General features: G+C 42.8%; 1 protein-coding gene across 6 annotated transcripts in view; it reads right to left on the bottom strand.

Annotated features, from left to right (window-relative positions):
* PLB1 (phospholipase B1) overlaps positions 1–16182 on the bottom strand; it is an 83346-nt gene extending 67164 nt beyond the window's left edge. For 2 of the 6 annotated variants that reach the window (XM_065589299.1, XM_065589303.1), the window contains exons 1-4: positions 3882–4020; positions 3454–3562; positions 1785–1836; positions 383–463 (exon numbers count right to left, since the gene is read on the bottom strand). In XM_065589299.1, coding sequence (XP_065445371.1) covers positions 383–463; positions 1785–1799 — 96 coding nt within the window. In that variant the 5' untranslated portion in view covers positions 1800–1836; positions 3454–3562; positions 3882–4020. Of the gene's footprint in view, positions 1–382; positions 464–1784; positions 1837–3453; positions 3563–3712; positions 3743–3881; positions 4021–4419; positions 4464–6478; positions 6553–9813; positions 9873–10993; positions 11168–13872; positions 13940–16106 lie in introns of those variants that run through there. The other 4 variants (XM_065589302.1, XM_065589300.1, XM_065589301.1 and 1 more) reach the window with 4 other exon arrangements.
* Positions 16183–22464: the final 6282 nt, after the last annotated feature.

Genomic DNA, 22464 nt, shown 5'->3' with positions numbered 1-22464 from the left:
TAGCATGTGAGAGGGAAAAAAGATACAGCACACTGGTAAGATGAAATGGGAAAAATCCTTGACAGTTTATTATCTTATCTACATATGGAAAAACCTAATGTGATCAACAGAAAGTTATCTTAGTTTGTAGCAAAATAAAGTAGCTACAATCAAATAATCAATAGCAGTTCTTAATGGTATTACATTACTTTATCTCAATCTCAGGTGGAATGACTGTCAAGTCTCAGAGGAATGCTGAGAACTGTCCATGTGTGGCCTAGCCAGTTTTGGTCCATTAAGTCTACCTAGCTGAGCTCCACTATTCCACTCTCCAAAATGTACCAAGTAACAATGACATTGCAAGTTCACATAAAAGACAGATCTAAGATCTCTAGTGACTTACTGGATCGTTGCAGAATCCACACAGGTCATTTCCTCCTATAAAGAGTGTTATGAGCTTCCAGTCTTCCTGGAAATTTATTCTCTGTATTCAGGAAAAAAATAAAAAAAATAAAATAAAGAAGATAAGATAAGATAAGAAAAAAATTGCCCTGCAACAAGTTAAAAGAGAATTAAGTTTATCTTTTGGGCATGGACTATGTCCTTCTGTGTGTCTGTACAGCATCTAGCACAATGGAGTTCTGGTCATGGCTGAGAGGCTTTGAGCACTGTGGTGACAGATGCGATGCGATGGAATCATGGAATATTCAAAGACTACTGTTTAATTTTATTTTATGTATCTTTATGAGCTTGTTAGTGATTGTATTCCTGGCTAAATGGATAAGTATATCTCCTGCAGGAACTAAAAGCAATGGAGGGTAATTAATGCAAATCTCCATTAGAAATAATACAGATAAAAAGTCAGTTAAGTTTACCCTGAGGAAGAGACACCACTGGTATGACCTGGTTCAAAACACACAAAGGGCTTGAATCTGTACAGAATGACAGCCCTGACCCTGAGGAGAGTCAGACACTATCAAGAACTGACATAAGACTGTGACCACAGACACAGGCCCTGCAGAAGACCTGAAGTATTTTTAGATCTTCCAGGTCTCCATGTGGAAGATGGGTGACCACTTAGTAAGTTAGGCATGTGTATAAGCTGTTTATTGTTTTTAAGATATGCTTTCTCTGAAATGTTTTTGTTCTGAATAAAACAAACTTTGTGATAACTGGCTGGTCACTGGCTAATCCTGTCATTCTCTCAGGGGACACAACTGCAGTTCAGATCTGATGAGGTGATCACAGTTAGTTAATTGAAAAGGTCTGCAATGTAAGGCCCTGGTTTGGAGGGAGGGAACAACAGGACAACACTCCAAGAAAGGTGATGGCTGGAGGCAACTGCTGTGGGAACTCAGACTAAAGTCTTCACTGCAAAGAAGTTGGGCTTTTTTTTTTAAAACCACAGGATAACTAACATGTTAGCTAGGGAGGCAAGGTGCTGTAGTTGTATTGTGAATTAAGCTCTACAAAGTCAACCACCAGCTGGGGTATCGCGTAGACCAAGTTGCCTAGCTTCTTATTGGTAAAAATGTGTCTCCACTTGGATTTTACAGCAAGGTAACTAGCATGCATTAGTTATCTCACTGTAAAAAAACCCTTTATGTAATGAAGACAAAAAGCCCTACTTGATGGTATGCTGAAACATACACTGCATGGAGGGATGTTGCATTCTATCCACTTTATCACTGCCCTACCCATAGATTTCTGCCTGACATCTACTGTTGATCTGCTGTACTGTTAGAGACTAATGACCCAAGACAGCTGCATCCTACTTAAAGATATTCATGCCAGCCAAGACTCACAGTATCATTTTTCATCAGGTCCACCAGTCTCCTCGCCTGCGAAGGGACATTCCTAAATATTAAAAAAGAAGAAGACGACTGATGAACATTTCATGATGAACAGGGCATTGAGAAAAGCAGATGAATGAGCAGAAGCCATGACAACCCGTTCAAACAACGTGGTATTGAACTGAAGACTCCAGCTGCAGCTTTTATTGGACTAAATATAGTTACAGAAATAAGCCACATCTGGAGTTGGAGAAACAGTGAAGAAACATTTTGCATCTGGCACTGTGGGTGCTGTGTGAGGGCAACATAGTGCAGCATCCCCGATTGAAGAGGGAAATACATTTGGGGTGGGACTGGCCTATTGTAATTCAGCGTATTTGAAGGTTTTAGCTTTAAGAGGATGGTTCCTGGTCAGGCAAAAGGTTACCCATGCTAAAGGACCTCAAATAGCAGAGTGTGTTAGTTTAAGACTAGAGTTCAGTCATACCCTCCCTGGACTATTGGTGGCTGGAAGTGCCACTGTGAGATTGCCTTCCATCATCTCTGCCGATGACCAGTGCTGTTAGAAAAGTGACAATGAGCTGTGAGAGAGAGACAGAGAAATCCAGCCCTTTCCAATGGGATGAAGAGTCACTGCGAGCTGTGCAGGTTTAAGGGAATTTAAAAAATGGCCTCCCAGTGAATTGCATTCAGAAACAGTCTTTCATTTCTTGTAATTACACCTTTTTATAAAAAAATCCCCTCTTTATACTTCGATTTTATTTTGTTTCAATCTACAGACAACTGGAAGGATACAGCCGACCAGGATAATCTCTTTGAGTGATAGCAGCCATAGAGATCTCTCACTTACTGGGAGTTATCTCTCTGTGTGAGATTAACTGTTCTAAGAAGTTATATGGCATCAACCTGCGCAGTACACACTGACACATATATAAATTTCCAAATCCAGAAAAAAGGAAAAAGGGCAGAAAAAAGGAACTACTAGCCCTTTGGATGTATTAATATAAACAAAGAACCTTTACAATAAGAAGAGAAAGGGTTGACATGAATTTCATTGAAGACTGAACGTAGTCTAACTGGGTTCTATTCCAAACTCTGCCATGGCCTGACCTTCGGCTGCTCAATACCCTCTCTGTCCCTTAGCATTCCTGGGTGAAATCTTGGTCCCAGTGAAGTCATGGCAAAGCTCCCACTGATTTCAATGGGACCAGGATTTCTTCCGCCCCTCCTCCCACACATTCCTCTGTCAAGTGGGAATAACAATTTATTTCACTATAGGGCTATGAGGCTTCATTAGTCAATGTTTGTAAAGCACTTTGAGCTCCTTGGATGAAAGTACTATAGAAGGGCAAAATATTATATTGTTACTGCTAAGATTTCCTTTACTACGACTAGGAAAGCCACACTGGCCCTTAGCAAATTTCTTAGCTGTCAGGCTAGAGATGAAGTACAGAGGACGAGTTTGGGTTCTGCACATTTTATTGGCCAAGTTTTCAAAATCACACATTAGGGGTGTCTAAATTCCATTTTATGTCTAAACCACTGACATTTGGAGTGTTCACAGACCTGTAAGAACGTTCCAGGTTTGGCACTTCTCTAACTGGAACTTAAAAAAAAAAAAAAAATCTACTCCCCATTTAAAAAAAAAAAAAAGTAGTAGTATTTATCTGTCCTCACTTACTCTGAGCGATCTCCTGCCACAGCCTGATTCAGGAAGGCATTAGATGAGTCCTGGTTCCCTTTGTCAATGGAGTACCCTCGAAGGGAAGGATTAAACTCACGAAGAATATCTGGAAAAGAAGAGATCCATGAAATGTAACTTAATTCAGCAGGTAATGAGCTGGAGTCTAAAACCAGAACTTGCCCCAGAAGGACTTTAGCAGATCTCAGTTAATAACTTGAAGGTAACTGTTAATATACTGTGGGTGAAAAAATCTCACCACTCAATTATTGTTTCACCTCCAGATTACTCAGTTTAATGAATGCAGATGTCTATTTCAACTTGTTGCACAACATGGGCAGTATACCCGGCAATGTCATTTTGATCAGTTTGCTGAGTAATACAAGACTATGTAATATTAATCAAGTTACAAACTCTTACATACTCACAGTAAATTTAGAGATATGTTTGGATCAAACCCTCTGTTCAAACTTCCCAGATCTTTGGAGTTGTTAAAAACTAAAGTGCTAATCTGGATCTGAATTTTGTAAATGGATCTTATCTTTTATAGTGAGCTGAAAACCTTCCAAATCCAATCACCCTTGAACATTCAGGCATATGAAATCCAAATCTTGCAGCCTGGCTCCATTTAAGATTTTTTTTTAATGGGCAAAGGAGAAAAGTTATGTAAGTAGTCTCTGTATTCTAAGGACTAAAACAATTTGATTCAGCCATTTCCAAATTACCTCAGACAGAATAATATACCGATAATAATATTGAATTCCTAGGGAATTACAAAACATACTGTTATGTCATGCACAGCAAATTACTGTGGTGGCTGTTAAGCAAAGTTTATTCACCATTAGATAGTGAATGTAAAGTGATTGAGTGTGCCGTGCTGCAAAATTGTAAACATTTCTTCATGTCTGTTCTTTAAATTATTAAACAGCTCAAAAATATGCCAAGGTTAGGAAAACAGGCACTTACTTGCTAGTGTCGTGACTGTGGTTATGTTTTCATCTCCTCCAACACTGTTATATGGAAATAAACAAAATATTTCAAAAATTTTAGTCAACAGTATTTACTTTCTAAGGTATTAGAATAAGTAATAGAGTTTCCCCTAATGGTGTTTCTGTGCATACATACACATATGAAGCAAATTACAGGCTGCACGTCCTTATTGTTTATAAAATTTGTTAAAGACGGACTCTGTGCATACCTCACATTGCACGTTCACCACAAGAAAATCAAAGGTGTCATTTAAACAGAATGTCAAAAACTTTTCAGTGAAAGAAATTAGAGAATTTTAAACATTGAATGTAGTTGCCACCATTTCTGCTATAGTGTTTCCCTTTAAAATATATACAATTATCCTTTGTGAGTTATTATCATGACTATAGTATTCATACTATGCCTGTATACTGGTAATGTTAGTAAATAGGTAACATTGTAAAGACAGGAGAACCTCAGAGTTACAAATACCATACTTATGAACTGACCAGTCAACCACACACCTCATTTGGAACTGGAAGTATGCAATCAGGCAGCAGCAGAGACTTCTCCCACCCCCCCACCCTCCCAAAAAAGGCAAATACAGTGCCGTACCATGTTAAATGTAAGCTACTTAAAAAAAAAAAAAGGAAACTGTTTCTGTGCTTGTTCATTTAAATTAAGATGGCTAAAAGCAGCATTTTTCTTCTGCGTAGTAAAGTTTCAAAGCTGTATTAAGTCAATGTTCAGTTGTAAACTTTTGAAAGAATCACCATAACATTTTGTTCAGAGTTACAAACAACCTCCATTCACAAGGTGTTCATAAATCTGAGGTTACTGGATTAAAGGGTGATCACTGTATATATATATTTTTCCATTTCACTCAGTTTGAAGAAAGAAACTAGACTGGTCAGAGAAATGTATATAAAGTTTCTCTTTATATACATTTACACTTTCTCCTGCACTAATAATTCTCCTGTAATTTTGCTTCTAATAATGTGGAATGTTACATTATTAAAAAGTGTTTATTAGATTTTTATGAAGATTTCTTTTGAAATTCTCCCTTAAAAAATAAAGCCTAAAAAGTTGGGCCTATATTACTTTTACAGTGTGCCTTTAATCTGGAATGAGGGCATTTTAATACACCACACGGTTGATATTTCTAATTACAAATGCACGAGTGAGAAATGATGGGGAAAACATGCTGCGATTACAGTTAAATCACAAAAGTTTTCATAGTTACAAAAAAATAGAGAATACTGTTATTCTCAATATGGTGCTTTTGAACTGTGTAGTAAATATCAGTGCCAGATGTACAAGCCTAGGCCTGTACTGATTGTAACTGGTGGCTGCATTGTATAATGTAGCTAGAGTGGGGAAAGGGTCAGGAGAAATATTGACCTTGTGTGGAGTGAGAGAAGCAATGAGGACCCAATTCTGCAGTCCATTTGCGGGTAGAACTCCCATTGACTTTGGATGGGAGGTGTGCATATGCAAGGCTGGAGCTTTGGAATGAGGGCTGAAGTTTGTTCAAATGAATGAAAATCTTATTCCCTATCAAGAACACAGATGTGAACAGGTGCCACTCCCAGCCTGCTCTAAAACAAAGTCCACACAGAGAGTGAAGCCAAACTCACTCCCCTCTTTGGATTTGGCTTTATCAACACAAATGAATAAGAACAACGTTTAGCTCAAGGCTCCTCCCCAGGCTGGAATGCTCCTTGGGAGTGCTCAGCTCACACCTTAGATCCTCTCAGGAGAGCACTTCCTTTATATTCAGAGGCAGGTGACTATGACCTGACCTGAGTCAGGAAAACCCACTTAACTATTTCCTAGTAAGATCAAAACCTGCTAACTGGCTAGGGTATTTCAGGAGGACATTGTCAGCCTGTCACAACAGGCTCTCTCCAATGTTTTTAGTAGTAGCCAAGTGAGATTCTTATGCCAGACGAGAAATGTATCTCAGCAGCCATAGGGCCCAGAGTTCAGAGACCATGACAGTTTCTCCAAGGACAAAAACAAACATTTAGATGGGCCAGAATTTTAGGGCACTCACCTCCAGGAGAGACCTCGGTACTGTGTCAGAACATCAAGAACATCGTTTGGCTGGGACCCTGCCCCATTGCCTGCCTGATACCAAGGGAAAGGGAGAGAGTGAATAGACCTTCCAAATAAAGCCATCCACTCTGTCTGATCATAATGAAAGCAATTAGAAGGAGGGTTAATGAGCCAAGCTACACTCCAGATACATTATTTGTTCTTAAAAGGACTGAGGGTATTTCAGTTCCACACCACTGAATCATACCTAGCCTGTCTATTCTTGATGGGATGACACAGAGGTGTAACCCACATTAGATATGATTGCCTTTTAAAGGAAGTTAATTTAGAGCTTGTCAAAAATGGGAACATTTTCAGGGACAATTTGTCCCTTTTTGTTGAAAATTTTTTAAACTTTCCAAAACAGATCTAAGTTCATTTAAGATAATAGGAATAAATACACTGGCAGCACGCGGCCCAGGACTCCTGCTGGTGGGGTGGGGCAGGCGGTGGCACGCGGCCCAGGGCCACTGCTGGTGCTGGGAGGGGGCCAGGCAGTGGTGCGTGACCTGGGAATCCTGCTCGTGCTGGGGGGGGGAGAGAGTTGGTGGGGCTGGCAGGCTCCCTACCCATCTGCATGTATCCCTGCAGATCCTAGTGGGACAGAAGGCTAAGGAGGCTCCACGCGCTGCCCCTGCCATGAACTCCAGCTCCACAGCTCCCATTGTCTGGGAACCGCAGCCAATGGGAGATGTGGGGGTGGTGCCTGTGGGTGGCAGCGCGCAGAGCCCCTAGCCCCTCCAGCTAGGAGCTGCAGTGACATGCCAGCCACTTTCGGGGAGCTCCACCCCTGAGGTAAGCACCACCCTGCACCGCAATCCCCTGCCCCAGCCCTGAGCCCTCTCCCGTGACTTCCATGATCTCCGTGACAGACACGCAGACTTAGTTATGAGTGTCAAAACTACATGCCAGACAACAAGGAACTTTTGGGGCAAACAAAGTTGAGTGGGTTTCCTAGGAAATACTCAAGGGAAGCAAATGCAAATTCCCACCTCCAGACCCAACCTTTGGATGGTACACTGAGGAGAGAAGCACTGTCTGCTGATTACCTATTCGCCGTCTCTGAATATCAAAGACACCAGCTGTATAAAGAAAAGGCTAACCTATGCATAGAATCATAGGACTGGAAGGAACCTCGAGAGGTCTTCTAGTCCAGTCCCCTGCACTCAAGGTAGGACTAAGTATTATCTAGACCAGGGGTCGGCAATGTTTGGCACGCGGCTCGCCAGGGTAAGCACCCTGGTGGGCCGGGCCAGTTTATTTACCTGCTGACGCGGCAGGTTTGGCCGATCACGGTCCCCACTCACCGCGGTTCGCTGTCCTGGGCCAATGAGGGCAGCGAGAAGCGGCGTGGGTGAGGGATGTGCTGGCCGTGGCTTCCCGCCGCCCCCATTGGCCCAGGACGGCGAACCGCGGTGAGTGGGGGCCGCGATCGGCCGAATCTGCCGCGTCAGCAGGTAAATAAACTGGCCCAGCCCACCAGGGTGCTTACCCTGGCGAGCTGCATGCCAAACGTTGCCGACCCCTGATCTAGACCATCCCTGACAGGTGTTTGCCTAACCTGCTCTTAAAAACCTCCATTAATGGAGATTCCACAACCTCTCTAGGTAATTTGTTCCAGTGCTTAACTACCTTGACAGTTAGGAAGTTTTTCCTAATGTCCAACCTAAACCGCCCTTGCTGCAACTTAAGCCCATTGCTTCTTGTCCTGTCCTCAGAGGTTAAAAAGAACATTTTTTCTCCTTCTTCCTTGTAACAACCTTTTATATACTTGAAAACTTATGTCCCCCAACCCCCAGTCATCTCTTTTCCAGACTAAACAAACCAATTTTTTTTTCAGTCTTTCCTCATGTTTTTTAGACCTTTAATCATTTTTGTTGTTCTCCTCTGGACTTCTCCAATTTGTCCCATCTTTCCTGAAATGTGGCACCCAGAACTGGACACAGTATTCCAGTTGAGACCTTATCAGCATGGAGTAGAGCAGAAGAATTACTTCTTGTGTGCTTGTTCTGAGTAACAACTGTTATGAACTTGTAAAAAGCAACAGAGGGTCCTGTGGCACCTTTAAAACTAACAGAAGTATTGGGAGCATAAGCTTTTGTGGGTAAGAACCTCACTTCTTCAGATGCAAGTAATGGAAATTTCCAGAAGCAGGTATAAATCAGTATGCCTCTGGAAATTTCCATTACTTGCATCTGAAGAAGTGAGGTTCTTACCCACGAAAGCTTATGCTCCCAATACTTCTGTTAGTCTTAAAGGTGCCACAGGACCCTCTGTTGCTTTTTACAGATTCAGACTAACACGGCTACCCCTCTGTTATGAACTTGTAACCACAGAAACACTGCTCGGTGGGATTTGAAAGACTGATCACCTGCCAGAGTCCTTGTTTAGTTGAGAGTGATCACTAGTAAGTCTATTAGCATGAGTTCAGGTCCTTGTATTATTTGAAATATGTTTTCTCTGTATTGATTAATAATAAATGTGCTTGCTTAGAAAGGGCTGTGTGGTACCTTATAACTGTAGGCAATTACACTGTTTATAGCCTCTGAGGAGAAAGCAAATCAGGCCTGCTTAGGCAGTCCGGCTTGTTGGGAAACTCACAGTGTAGGCAGTGAACCATGCAGCCTGGAACAACCCCAGTCAAGAGGGAGAGAATCCTGGGTCTCCTTCCAAGAGAGGTGACAGCTGACAAACTGGGAGCCTAGAGTGAGTGCCCTTGCTAGACCATGGATGGGGAAATACAGTTGCCCTGAACTGTGACAGTCACAATCTTCCTGAACAAGAAGTCTGCTTATTGTTCCACAGAGGTGCAGTATACACAACATCTGATCTATGTTACTCTGGCTCTTCAGTCATTGGGTCAAATACTGAGATGGAGATAGACTCCAGTGGAACTATGCCAACTTATACCACCTGGAGAACCACCTGGCACATTTTGTTTATGCTGCTTACTATTTGTTAGGAAGGTAAGTATCTAGGGATTTTAGCTATGAACTGTAAAAATGTATGCAATTATAGCAAATTCACCCTAACTGTTTTTATCTGATGTGCAGCATAATCCACCAGTCCTCTGTGTGCAGCATTCCTGTTGACTTAAATGGGAGTTCTGCACATAGAAAGATTAGACCTGTAAGGTGATTAATAGTCATAGTTGGACCATGGTACAAGACAGCATGGAGAACATGATTAGCCAAACAGAGAATAACGGTGTTTGTACTACTCTCTTTCATTAGAATTCACGTCTGTCCTTGTTTCATTCAGTTCAGCTATGGTTATCCAGTGATCTGCACTTACTGTGATCGAGTCTCCCAGTGCACCAATCACCTTGATGTCTGCTGGCCTCAAATTGTGAACTAAGAAAAAAAAAGATTGGGAGGTGAAGGGAAGTGTCAAATCACACTGTATTGGAAGAACTTTTCTTTGGGATAAGTATAAAGCATTCTAGATTCAATATTCATGTAGGGTGACCAGACAGCAAATGTGAAAAATCGGGACGGGGGTGGGGGGTAATAGGAGCCTATATAAGAAAATGACCCAAAAATCGGGACTGTCCCTATAAAATCAGGACATCTGGTCACCCTATATTCATGCTAAGCCAGGTAATCATGACCCTCGGTGCTTGGAATGATAAATTGACAAATACTGGCATTGATCAGAATACTCAGCAGTTAGGAGGGCAGTCATCGGTAGGGTTACCATATTTCAGCAAGCAAAAAAGAGGACGGGAGGAGCCCCGCCCCCGTCCTGCCCTAGCCCCGCCCCTGCCCCTCCCACTTCCTGCCCCCCTCAGAACCCCCAACCCTCCCCCCGTTCCTTGTCCCCTGACTGCCCCCTCCTGGGACCCCTGCTCCTAACTGCCCCCCAGGACTCCACCCCCTACCTAAGCCTCCCTGCCTCTTGTCCCCTGACTGCCCCCTCCTGAGACCCTCCCCCCATCCTAACTGGCCCCCTAGGACCCTACCCCCTATCTGTACCCTGATTGCCCCAACCCTTATCCACACCCCCACCCCCAGACAGACCCCTGGGACTCCCACGCCCCATCCAACCACTCTCCACCCCCTGACAGCCCCCCCAGAACTCCCGACCCATCTAAACCCCTCTGCTCCCTGTCCCCTGACTGCTCCGATCCCTCTCCCCACCCCTGCCCCCCTGACAGCCCCCCCCAGAACTCCCAAACACCCCCCCCCCCGCTCCTTGTCCCCTGACTGCCCCCTCCTGGGACCCCTGCTCCTAACTGCCCTCCAGAACCCCACCCCCTACCTAAGCCTCCCTGTTCCTTGTCCCCTAACTGCCCCCTCCTAAGACCCCCCCCAAACTGCCCCCCAGGACCCTACCCCCTACCTGTACCCTGACTGCCCAAAACCTTCTCCACACCCCTCCAAAAAGCCCTCCCCCGAACTCCCGACCCCCCCCGTCTCTTGACTGCCCCCTCCAAAATCTCCCCGCCCCTTCTCCTGCCCCCTGGCCCCCTTACCCTGTTCTGAGCGGCAGGGTGTTGGGCTCTGTGCAGAGCCGGACACGTGGCTGCGCTCCCCAGCGCAACACACAATCCGGTCCCTGCCCCTGCACAGTGCTGCTGGAGCGGGGAGCTGGGCTGCAGGGGAGGAGGAGCTGCCGAGGCCTGATGCAAATGGCCCGGCAGGCCGGCCGGCTCAGAGTGCGGGGAGGGAGGGAGGAGGGAGGAGGAGCTCTACAGCTGCTCCGGAGTCCAGCCCGGCAAGCTGCAGGGGGAAGGGCTCTGGCTGCCAGAGCCCCATGCGAGCGGCTGACTTTCCTGCAGCCCTCCCAGCTGCGCCTCGCTCTGCATGGGGGGGAAATCCCGGACATTTTTAGTGATTTACAAATTCCCCCCCCGACGCTATTTTTAACACAAAAAGGAGGACATGTCCGAGTAAATCCAGACGAATGGTAACCCTAGTCATCGGGCCAAGTCTTGATCCCATTGCTGCAAACCAATTACAGTGAGAAGGCCAAGGGATTTCCCTCCACATCGATCCAAAGTAAAAATTTTATTAAGATCCAAGAAATGGACTGAGGACAGGCACAGCTCCACTGACAGCAGTGGTGCTTGGTATTGCTACAGCTTTTAAAAGGAAACCAAAATCCATCTGGGAGAGAAACACACAGAAGTCTTAAGATTCCAGATTGGACTTGAAAAAGTATCACATATTTTCTCCTATTGTGTGGTTGTTATTTAACTTAGCATTATAAACCAGGTTTTCAAGCAAGCCAGTCTTCCGTTTAGGCATCAAAATAATAAGTGGGCAGATTTTCAAGAGTTCAGCATGGTGAGTGCTGAGCTAAGCACTTTTGAAAATACGACCCACATTTAGGTGCCTGAATGCGAGCTCTCTTGCAAATCTGACCCAGTTGTGAGTTCTGAGCACCTAAAAATCCAACCCTGAGCTCTTTTGAAAAATCTGGCCTACACTTAGGCTTGGAAGGATTAGATCTTTATTGGTAAGTGTTGGTAAACATCAATTTCACTGTACACAAAAACCGACAAAAGACAATATTTTCATCAATAATTGGAATTTATAGATAGGCAAAGAAAAAAAGGAGCTTGAGAACTTAAGAGTTTGAGTTAAAGATATTTACTTTGTACATTCTGACGTGTTTGAACGGTTATGAAGCCTTAAATCTCACCATCTACTATCAAATAATTGTCTGATCCCCACCCCCATTGTCTGATTCCCCCTGCCATAGTTTCCTTCAACTGTGAAAATTTAAATGGATAAAAATAGGGGGTGAAATGCTTAAAACCATAATTTTGCACAACCGTGAACATTTAAAATGGCTAAAAATAGAAAAATGCTTTAAAATAAAGATATCTGTCTAAATAATAAAATAAAAAATCAAATTTTGCCATGCCTAACTATATTTCAATTTGTGATGTGAGACAAATAAAACTGAAAGAAGATTCTCATTTTAATATAAGGCAATGCACCAATATGCATATATTGACCTTGCTACATTAAAAATGTTCTATATGCACAACATTTGTTTTCCCTTCATCTGATTTATTTCTTGACTTCTTAAGAATGTGTATATATATATCCTGCGTCTATGACTGGCCTCTTTTTGAATTTATTTTTTTAGTAATGAACCTTTATGTAGAAAAATTATCCATTATAAGATACTATACTGAAAAAAGAGCACATAAAATTTTAATTGCCAAAGGAACAAGATAGATCACAGCTGTAAATTCTGAATTGCAGAATAACATTACAGGTTCCTGAAAGCACTGTTGGTTTTGAACATAGGGGAAATTAAACTCCCATTTCTCTGGCCCACGATCAGCAGAACTAACTGTTAGACAGCACTACCATCCACAATTATAGGTAGGCAGATGACTCCAAGGTATTTTACAGAATGGACCATTCAGTGTGATTAGTAAACAATGACTTAATTGGGAAGAATACATCCAACTTAGATACAAACCTGATTGATATTAAGCCAATCAGATAATTTAACCAGAATTTGACTGAAAAGTCTTTCAATCTTATCTAAAGAACTCCCACTATCGCAAAGCAGGCGCTGTACTAGGAGTCTGCAATGATCCATTTCTGTTCTTTGTCTGCAGGGGAGCTCTCGAGAACACATTAAAGGCTAAGGTCAGAGAAACCTGTGATACTGGAAGCATCTGTCAGTAATTCACATCTACCTCTGAGAAAGCTACCTGTAAGTAAAGGGATAAGAACTATAAAAAATAAAATGTTTCAACATGTTTCCTTGACCTTAGGCTGTTTAAACTGAAACAACACTAAATATCTAATTTTTTTCATCATTTTTACTGTTTTATTTTTAAATTTTTGGAGAAGGTGGTGGCATTTGCAGTTAAGCTGGGTTGTTAGAGACCTAGGTGCTCCTTCACTTCCTTATCCTGTGCGACATTATGGCTGCTATCTGTGCCTCAGTTTCCCCATCTGTCCAGTGGGGATAATCAGAGTCCACTGACTCATTGGCATGCTAGGAGGCTTAAATCATTACTGTTCATAGAGCGCTTTGAGATCATTGACTGTATGGGGCTAAAGACGTAGAGATTTATTATAATTGCACATACTAGTACTTGGGCAGACTGGTTAGCTTCATTTTCTGCCTTTTGCCAGTTTTACTTTGTAGTTCACCTATACTTAAGGCCAATTCTGTGTATGTGGCTTTATAAACACCACAGGGGAATTTTTAAATAGCCACCTAAAGCTGCGTCTTTTATTACTGAAATATTTTTTACATTAATGAAATCAATTAATACTTTAAAAAAAGTTACATTTCGCGCATAAAACTAGTTGACAGTGTCCCTTTAAGATCAATTGAAACAGCTCTCCAATAAAGATTTAAAAAAAAAATCTGTACCTGAAACAGGAACCGTATTAGAGGGATTTCGATCAAAACAGGGAATGCTTGTCCCATAGCTCCTTTCCTGGAAGTACACACAGTATGAGACATTATATGAGGCCTTTTACGGACTGACGGTGATAAATGTTTGGTGTCCCTAGGGATTTATATATAAAAACAAACTGAGATCTTCCTGAATTTCCTAAAGTGAAACTGAATTCCACACCATTTAATTATTGCACACAAATAGGCACATCTGGTGGCTTATGCTTTTGGCAAGTTATATATTTGTTATATTTGGCAAGTTATATATTTGGCTCTCTTCAAAACTGATTTGCTTCTGTTAGGGGATGACCCACTGGTTAGAGCATCTCCTAACAATTGGGCATGACTAAGCCAAGTTTCCACCTCTCGAGTGCTTCCTCTGGATGTCCAGGGGGTCCCCTTCTTCTTTTGAAGGCTTGGTCTTCCTACCAGGTCATTTATCACCAATCCCTCTCTCAGGGTATCAGAAATCTTCATCCAACATAGATAATCAACACCCATAGTCACACGCTAGAACTCCCCCTGGAGGTGCAAAACTAAAAGCAACCTTAACTTTTTTCAAAATTTTTTCATTTTGTCTTGTTTGTTATTTGTATTCACTCCTGCGCTGTAATCCTATTTAATGGCAAAGTCACAGAAGTGTTATAGAATGACTTAGTGTGTGTGCACCACTCTTCTGGTGGGGGGTGCCCATAAAATTAAAAGCCTGCTACTTAATCATAGCTAATGGAATTGTTCCTTCGTCTCAAATGGTAGGGGCTTGTTCTTTTGACGGTGAGAGTCCTAAATTTAATCCCCCTTGATTTTTTTATCCTAGTTTTTTTATATCACCAATTTTAATAATGATTCAAATCAACAAGCAGGAACATTTGATTTAAATCATTGATTTCTAATCATGTTTTGCATTTGTACTTTTTAACTATTTTCTTAAAGAAAGATGGATCCTCATTGATTGATAACCATTAAAACATGTTGATTTGAAACTAAATATATCCTTTATTGTGAATTTTGTGCTTCTTTTTGCTAACTAGGAGGATAAAATAAATTGATTAACATTTATTTAAACAATTATATTGCTTAACTTGTGTAGTGCCCCCTATCCATCTGGTTACCTCCTTTAGTGCCAATCTCCTTACAGGTTTTGATGGACAGGCCTGGGTTCTTCTGGATCCCGCCACCCACTCAGCAGGGTGTAACTTCTAGATTGACCCTGGGTATCTAGGTGTGAGTATTCCCTTGGGACAAGACCCCACATGTGTGTGTTCTATATCTCTCCAATACAGTGACAAAGTGGGGAGTTATCTGGTTTGAGTGGGAGAACTTTGGCCTTATGACTCGCCAATCCTTGTCTTCTAGGTCTCCTTTTCTTCATGCCATACTGTTCCTTCTCATCTCCTCACACCCTGAAAAGTGACTGGCCCAATACTGTCATCCCTTATGCAGGTGTAAGTCAGGAGTAATTAATGAAATCTGTGGCGTTACACTAAAGTAAATGAGATGAGAATCAGACCTAGGACAAGCAATACCAGCCCACATCTCACATGGGTCACTAGGAGTGCTGGTCCATGATGCACACTGAACTCTTACTCATGACAATGGATAATATCACCTTTGCAATGTTCAGCACTGTAGTAACATTACATTGCCCAACATCCCTGCACTTCAGTCTTGTATTCAAGGCCAGAAAGGTTCTTTTTTTTTTTTTTAACCTCAGGATAACTAATACGAGTGAGCTATCCCGAGGTAAAAACACAGTGAAGACAAGGCAACTCAGTTGGACCACAATTTAAACTCAACAAAGTTAGCTTGAGGTTGACCTTGCCTACTTTATCTTGCAGTAAACCTAACTTGTCTTGCCTTCACTGTGTTTTTACTTCGGGGTAGCTCATCCATGTTAGTTACCTTAAATAAAAAACACACCCTTTTTAGCCTGAGGCCTTGTCTTCAGTCTTCACTGCTGACCGAAGACAATTTGGCCCATGCTACACAAAATCCAGGTAGGTAAGAATGTGGCAGCAATATAAGTTTTTTAATCCTCAACCATTCACAGCATGGAAGCAAAGAGTCTCAGGCTTTGGATTCACAGTTGTCCCCATGTAATACTGTTCATGAGACAACAACACTCTTGTACCAACCCCACCGATCCAGTCCCACCCATCCAGGGTAGTCATGTATTAACTTATATGCTATGCCAAGGCTGTTTGTACCTGAGACAGGGCTTCAGGCTGTGATGTCCGAGGGGAAGATGAGTAGTTACTATTTCTGTATGTGAACAAATATGGATACTCCTGCAGAGATAAGATACATTTAATGGCCATAACAGAAAGACAATCAGCTGCTGCTGAAGACAATTCGTCACTTTCAGATCAGACAAGTCACCGTTGGTCCAAGTTCTTCACTCTGTGTGGGACTCCATTTTTCTGCTGAAATTGAACCAAATACAGACAGTTCTCTCCCTTTAAAGAATAATTCACTTTGTTCATTTCAGATAAGATGCACCCAGCATCTGAACCAGTATGAAAGATCCAGTGTGGCAAGGTGGTTTAACTACACGCTGCCAAGAGGTCCAGTTTTCAGGCAAACATCCTCAGTGGTTCAGCATTTTAAGAATACAAAATAGTTAAAGCAGCTTAGAGGCCATTTGTAACCTAAAGCTTTGTGAGCAGACTCAGGAAGTGTGTCCCCACACATTTAGGAATGAGCAGTAGTCTCTTAAAACAGACACACATCTGTATAAACAGTTAGATAACTTGGAAATTCTGTAAGAAGCAGTTAAAATCCCACATTAAAAAGAAAGCCTCTTACCTGAGATGGGCACTGGGCCTGAAGCATCTCTGTATAATGATAATGTTCCTTCTGCCCAACTGGTTCCATCTAGAAGAGAACAGAACACAAGTGTCTTATACTCAAGGGATGCAGCCATAAATCAGGTGTGTTAGGATCTAGAGTTTCACTGCAGGCCCATCTCTAACATATACCAGTACACAAAAACACAGTGTTGTGTGTGACTTAAGGTGGCTCTATGCATAACATAAAACCACAAAAGCAAGGAAATGAAAAGTTAAGGCATCTCATATGACCAACTTCTTACTCCTCCACCTGGAGATGCCATATTTCCCCACTAGAGCTAGCACCACCACCTTAACTCTGTCCCAGTAGGGATGCCAGCCTTCCAACCCCCTTCCCCAATCTCCCCACTAACGTTAACAGTCACACTTTCCCCGGTTTCCCCCCACCCCCATCCACCTTATATTCTGGAAAAATCACACTTCATTTGTTTAGGGAGGATGGCTTTCTACAGTGAATAGCTTTTAAGGGGCCTTGTCAAAGTTCACCAGGAGCAAAGCCTCTTGTCCAACACCCCTTGCTAGTCATATATCAATTGATTGAAATTCAACTCAAAAGGGCCTCTAGGGTTTTCAAACTCCACTACCACTACCACCAGTTTATTGCCCACTTTAACTGCAGTTTAGATTGTTTAGCCCTGACGCAGGCCTGGGTTCTTTGGGCTAGGTTCAGGGAACTCTTCTCTTGTCCCAGCTCCAACCAGAATTCACCCTCAGAAGAATCAGGCAAGACTTCTTATCTCATCTAGTAGCCCTGATTGGCTACTGCCTCTTCTCTCCCCCTTTAGCCCCTGGAAAACCAAGTTTGTTGACTCAACCAGTACAAGAGCCTGAGTGGCTTCTCTAAGCTGTGCTTGGAGGTGCAAGCTCACTGGCTCTTTTTCCACAGTCACACCCTTCTGTTGGGAGAGTGTGTCAGGGAGGCAACGCCTCCAGCAAGGGGCAGAGAAAGCCTGGTACCTCCTGTCACAAGCCCAGAAAAATCACAAGACTCAAAATGTGAACCTTTTTTGGGGGCCAATTTTTAATTGATTGGAGCTCAGACTAATTAACTGATTTTCTTGAAACTGCTCAGAAAATTCAAGCTTTACTGAGAGATTATGTGCTGAAAATTTGGGCAGATACATTTTTTCACGTAAAAAAAAAAAGAGCTTGAACTCTCCACTTTAAGTACAAAATGAAACACAATCTCAACTCTGACAGAGCAACAGTACCACCCTGATTCTTTCATTCTGGTTTGGTTGCTATTTTTAATCACTCCCTGTGATCCTACTTTGTGATAAAGAGTCACAGAAGTGTAATACAATGCCTTAGTGCACGTGCACCATCCTTCTGGGGAACAGAGCCCACAGAATTACAAGCTGGCTATTATCACAGCTAATGGATTTGCTCTTTTATCTCAAGTGAACTGGGTTTATGTGTTGCACCTCAAGGCTGGATACAGGACTGGTTTTTTTACCACCCCTGTTTCTCTTCCCACAAGATGGGACAACTATTAATGCAACATTATGGCAGCTGATGAAACTGAATATTGACAAATGCAACACAAATATTGGAAGGAATAATTGGACTACTCTTACTCCTTGCTGGGTTTTAAATTAACTGTAAATACTCAATAAAGAAACTTGGGCACCATTGTAGATCATTCAAGGAAAGTCTTTGCTCAATATACAACCATGGTCAGAAAAGCAAGGGTGCATAAGGAATGGAATAGAAAACACTGAAAATATTAGAATGCTATTATATAAGTCATTGTTACATTCTCGCCTGGAATGTGCAATTTTGGTCATTCCATCTAAAAGGAAACAAGACAAAGGGTTCACAGACAGGGGATACAAATGCTTAGAGACTTCTGTTGGAGAAGCATTTGGAAAGGAGTGTAGTTTAGAAAGGCAAGGAATCGGAAGGAACATGACTGAAATGTAGACCATAATGAATGGTAGAGAAAAAGTAATTTGGGAGCTCCCACCTTACTCTCTCATAAGCAAGAATGAGTGGCCATTTAATTAAACCGATCAAACGAAATGTTATTTTTATGCACCATAGCCTGTGGAACACATGGTCACAGTCTTATGACCATGAGGCTAGTAGATTTCAAGAAAGGATTAGACATTTGTATGGATAATGAGAAGAGCCACAGTTACATTAGACAAGATTTTAAAAATATTAGAAAGGATATAAACCTTCACACTTTAGGACATAAACTAATCCCTAACTGATAGGAGACAGAAAGGTATTTAGCCCATGGGCAGGTTATTCTATTTGGTCCACCACAGAATTTTTCACCTTCCCCTGAATTTTCTATTACTGGCCACTGTAAAGACTAAACGGACCACTGGTCTGATCCAGTTGGGCAATTCCTATGTTCCCAAAATGAAAGTAAAACATTTAATGAGTATATAGAGGATGATGCATAGTACAAATCCCTCTGTGGTCACTACCCAGTTAGGGTTCTTGTCTTCCTGACTTGTTTTTCCCTATCTTATAGGGCTGGACTTTTCATGGTCTATTTTGTTACATGAATCATAGCTGAAAACAAGAGTAAAAGCTTCTTGTCTAAATTCTTTAATACAAATGAAAGGCACTTAGCACCTAGATATATTTCCGGAGATAATGCTGCAAAGCATTTACCCAAATTAATCAAACTGTCCATTGTAGATATCAGCATGGTGATGTGATGGTGGACTAAATATACAAATAACTACTCACAGCTTTTCCCAACCACCTGCCAATTTTTAACAAACCACTTTCTTAAATATATAAAGTTTGTTGGAACCTTGCTCCCAACCAGCAATTAAGCATTTTGTAAAACATCTACAGGGCACCTGGAATTCACACATCAAATGGAAGGAGCAGAGCATTCTGGAGACAAAAAATGGGCTTCTTCCCACTCTGCTGAGTATTTACTGCCACACTGGCCATGATTTATATCTCGTATCAGCTCCCACTGCAGTGGGTTTGTTTTTTTAGCAGATATCACTGGATGTTATTCTGATGAGAATAAGAGCTTCCCCTTGTCAGAGATGCTGATCAGATAAAGAAATCTTCCGTGCCTTTTAAACTCCAAAGATTCTTACCTGTCATCTAGTCTTATGCAATTGTAGGCAACCATCAAAGAGATTGCAGATAACAAAGCCTACCCAGAGAGATGCCTTTCTGAGAACCTCCAGCTTTCCTAAGAGATTTCAGTGTTGAAAGAGGAGAGGCATGGAGACGAACAGATAGGGAAGCATCCAAACAAAAAGCAAAATTGAACTAAGTATTTTTCTCACCTTAGGTCAGTTCATCGACTCAAATGGCATCTCCAAAAATATAAGAAGCCAACAGCAAATCCTGGAAAGGCCCATCTTTGACAGTACAACTTCAGTTTGCTTAACGTCTGCCACACACACAAGTTTCTCAAAATGTCTCCAGAATTAAAGTGACAAGAATAAAGTATAGAAGAGGGGAATGTTAAGAGGTGTAGTCCAAATAAAGGATATGTATTCAGAAGAGATGTGAATTTATATGGAGTCTCATTGAAGCAGAGTGATACAGAGAGGCTGTTCTAATGGCCAGAGTTGCAGAGAAGAAGGCTCTCCCACCAATAGGTACCAGATTACTGTGTGAAGGCAGACACTGGAGTTTGATGCTAGGTGAGGGCAGGGATTTGAGCGGGAGCTAGAGATAGAGGACAAGGTAGACTGGTGTACACATCCATGAAATGCTTGGAACATATGGGGATAAATTGACGTCAGTGGAGCCAGGATTTCACCCCTGGAGTGTAGTTTTGTACTGGACCCTGCAATGAATGGGGAGGCAGTAGAGTTGTTTCAGGATGGGGATGGGGATGTCACACTTCTTTGTACAATACGTGTGAGAAAGAAGGCAGCGTGTGACATTCTGCACACACTGGAATCTGGAGAGCTGGGATTTGGAAAGACTGGAGGGAAGGGAGGCTTAATAGGCTACATGAAATGAGCACATGAACCCAGGAATGACAAAGTTCTAATCCAGGTCTCTAATTTTAGTGACTGAAATGCTAGCTGCATAGTCCAGTAAAGATGTGGGGTGGGGATGAGGGGTATAAAGGTGGATTCTACTTTAAGAAGTTAGTAAGAATCTCCGATGGCTTGTGTGGCAGGGCCAGGCTACCCCACCTTAGCCCGGAAGGAGTTAAGCCCCAGGGACTGGCAGCGGAAGTCCTGCCTCCCTGGGCGGACTGGGCATGCTCCAAGTGCTATAGGAGTATAAAGGGAGGGAGACCAGCTCATTCTGGGCTGGAGCCTGTAGGAGAAGGACCTGCCGGGGCAACTCCTGCGGCAGACCAGCCACAGCCGTTGGCTGCACCGGGAAGAGAAACTGTCTACGGCCTGCAGGCGGTTGGAGGAGACCCAGGGGATGACCGAATCCGCTGAGTAGCAAGGACCCAACAACTCCTGGGAGACCCCAACGGAGAGCCTAGTAAGAAGGGACCCTGGGAAGGTGACAGAGTGGTATCTTCCCGGGGAAACTCAGCGTGTTTCAGTCAGAACCCCCCGCTGAGTTGGTGGAAAAGCACTATGCTACTGTTAGGGCCCCGGGTCGGGGCCCCCCTACTGGGGCTGTTGCACCCCAATGACATGGACGCTGGCTGCTATGCCATGCTACCCTCCACCCGAGGGTTGCTTCTGGGATGCTGGCCGCTAGGTCACGCTACCCTCCACCCGAGGGCTGTGTTACAGACTCCTGTCATCAGGCCGTGTCTCCTTGAGGAAAAGGGGACGTCATAGACTCTGGCCACTAGGCCATACTGCCCTGGACTGAAGGGCTATTTGATGGAAGGTGGCGGATAGTTCATGCCACTCGCAACCTTAGGGGCGTGGACCGTCACAGCTTCCCTACCTGATCCAATGAAATCCAGGATCCTTAAAACATTGGCCAAGCTGACCCCAGACAAAATGTTTCCACCTTCTGTTAGCAAAGTGTAATTTTTGGTGACAAAATTAGTTCCCTCCCCCTCAAGTAAACTCATTATTTGCATCCAGTGGGAAAAAATCACTTTCATAGAAATTTCATGGAAAAAAAATTGTGCTTAGCAGATGGAATATCAGATTTTTGCCCTAACTCTTTCATATTTGTGTGAATTACCTCTGTAGTTTTTCCCTTAAACCCATTCAAAAATAATATTTAGTTTAGGAAGTGTTTTCTGTCTTCAAATGTTTTACAAATCATTTAATTAGTGCTAGTAATATCTGTGCAAGTTAAGCAAGTATCTTCAGCCCTGGTTTATAGGTGGGAGAACCTGAGGCACAGGTAAGTTAAGTGACTTGCCTGATCTCACAGGCAGACTGTGTGACAGTGCTAAAATTGGCTTCCAGTCCTCCTCGTATTAATTTAGCTAGTGGAACTGAGCCAAACACAATGACAGAGGAGCACGACATATCTTATCATGGCATCTGCCTTGCAGTAAAAGAAGAGTTGAGACATGAACTTTGACGTTATCCAAATGAGTATTCATGGATAACAGAGGCAGCCCTTTTGTTCCAAGGTTACAGCCTTGATAATGATTAAAGCTATGATTATGTCATGGAGCTCATGGAGGTCACGGAATCTGTGACTTCCATTGCTCTCCGTGACATTTTCTGCCCCGGGGCTGGCGCTCCCAGCCAGCCCCCCGTCCCCCGCAGCTCCCTTTCATATTTGTATAGCTGGCAGGGGGACCCTGAGCTCTCCAGCTGCGGTGGGCAGGGGGACTCCT

The sequence above is a fragment of the Chrysemys picta genome, chromosome 3 (genome assembly GCF_011386835.1).
Source record: "Chrysemys picta bellii isolate R12L10 chromosome 3, ASM1138683v2, whole genome shotgun sequence".
In the NCBI taxonomy this organism is placed as follows: domain Eukaryota; kingdom Metazoa; phylum Chordata; order Testudines; family Emydidae; genus Chrysemys; species Chrysemys picta.
Note: the sequence above shows the minus strand (reverse complement) of the source record. Positions and strands in the feature narration are given on the sequence as shown.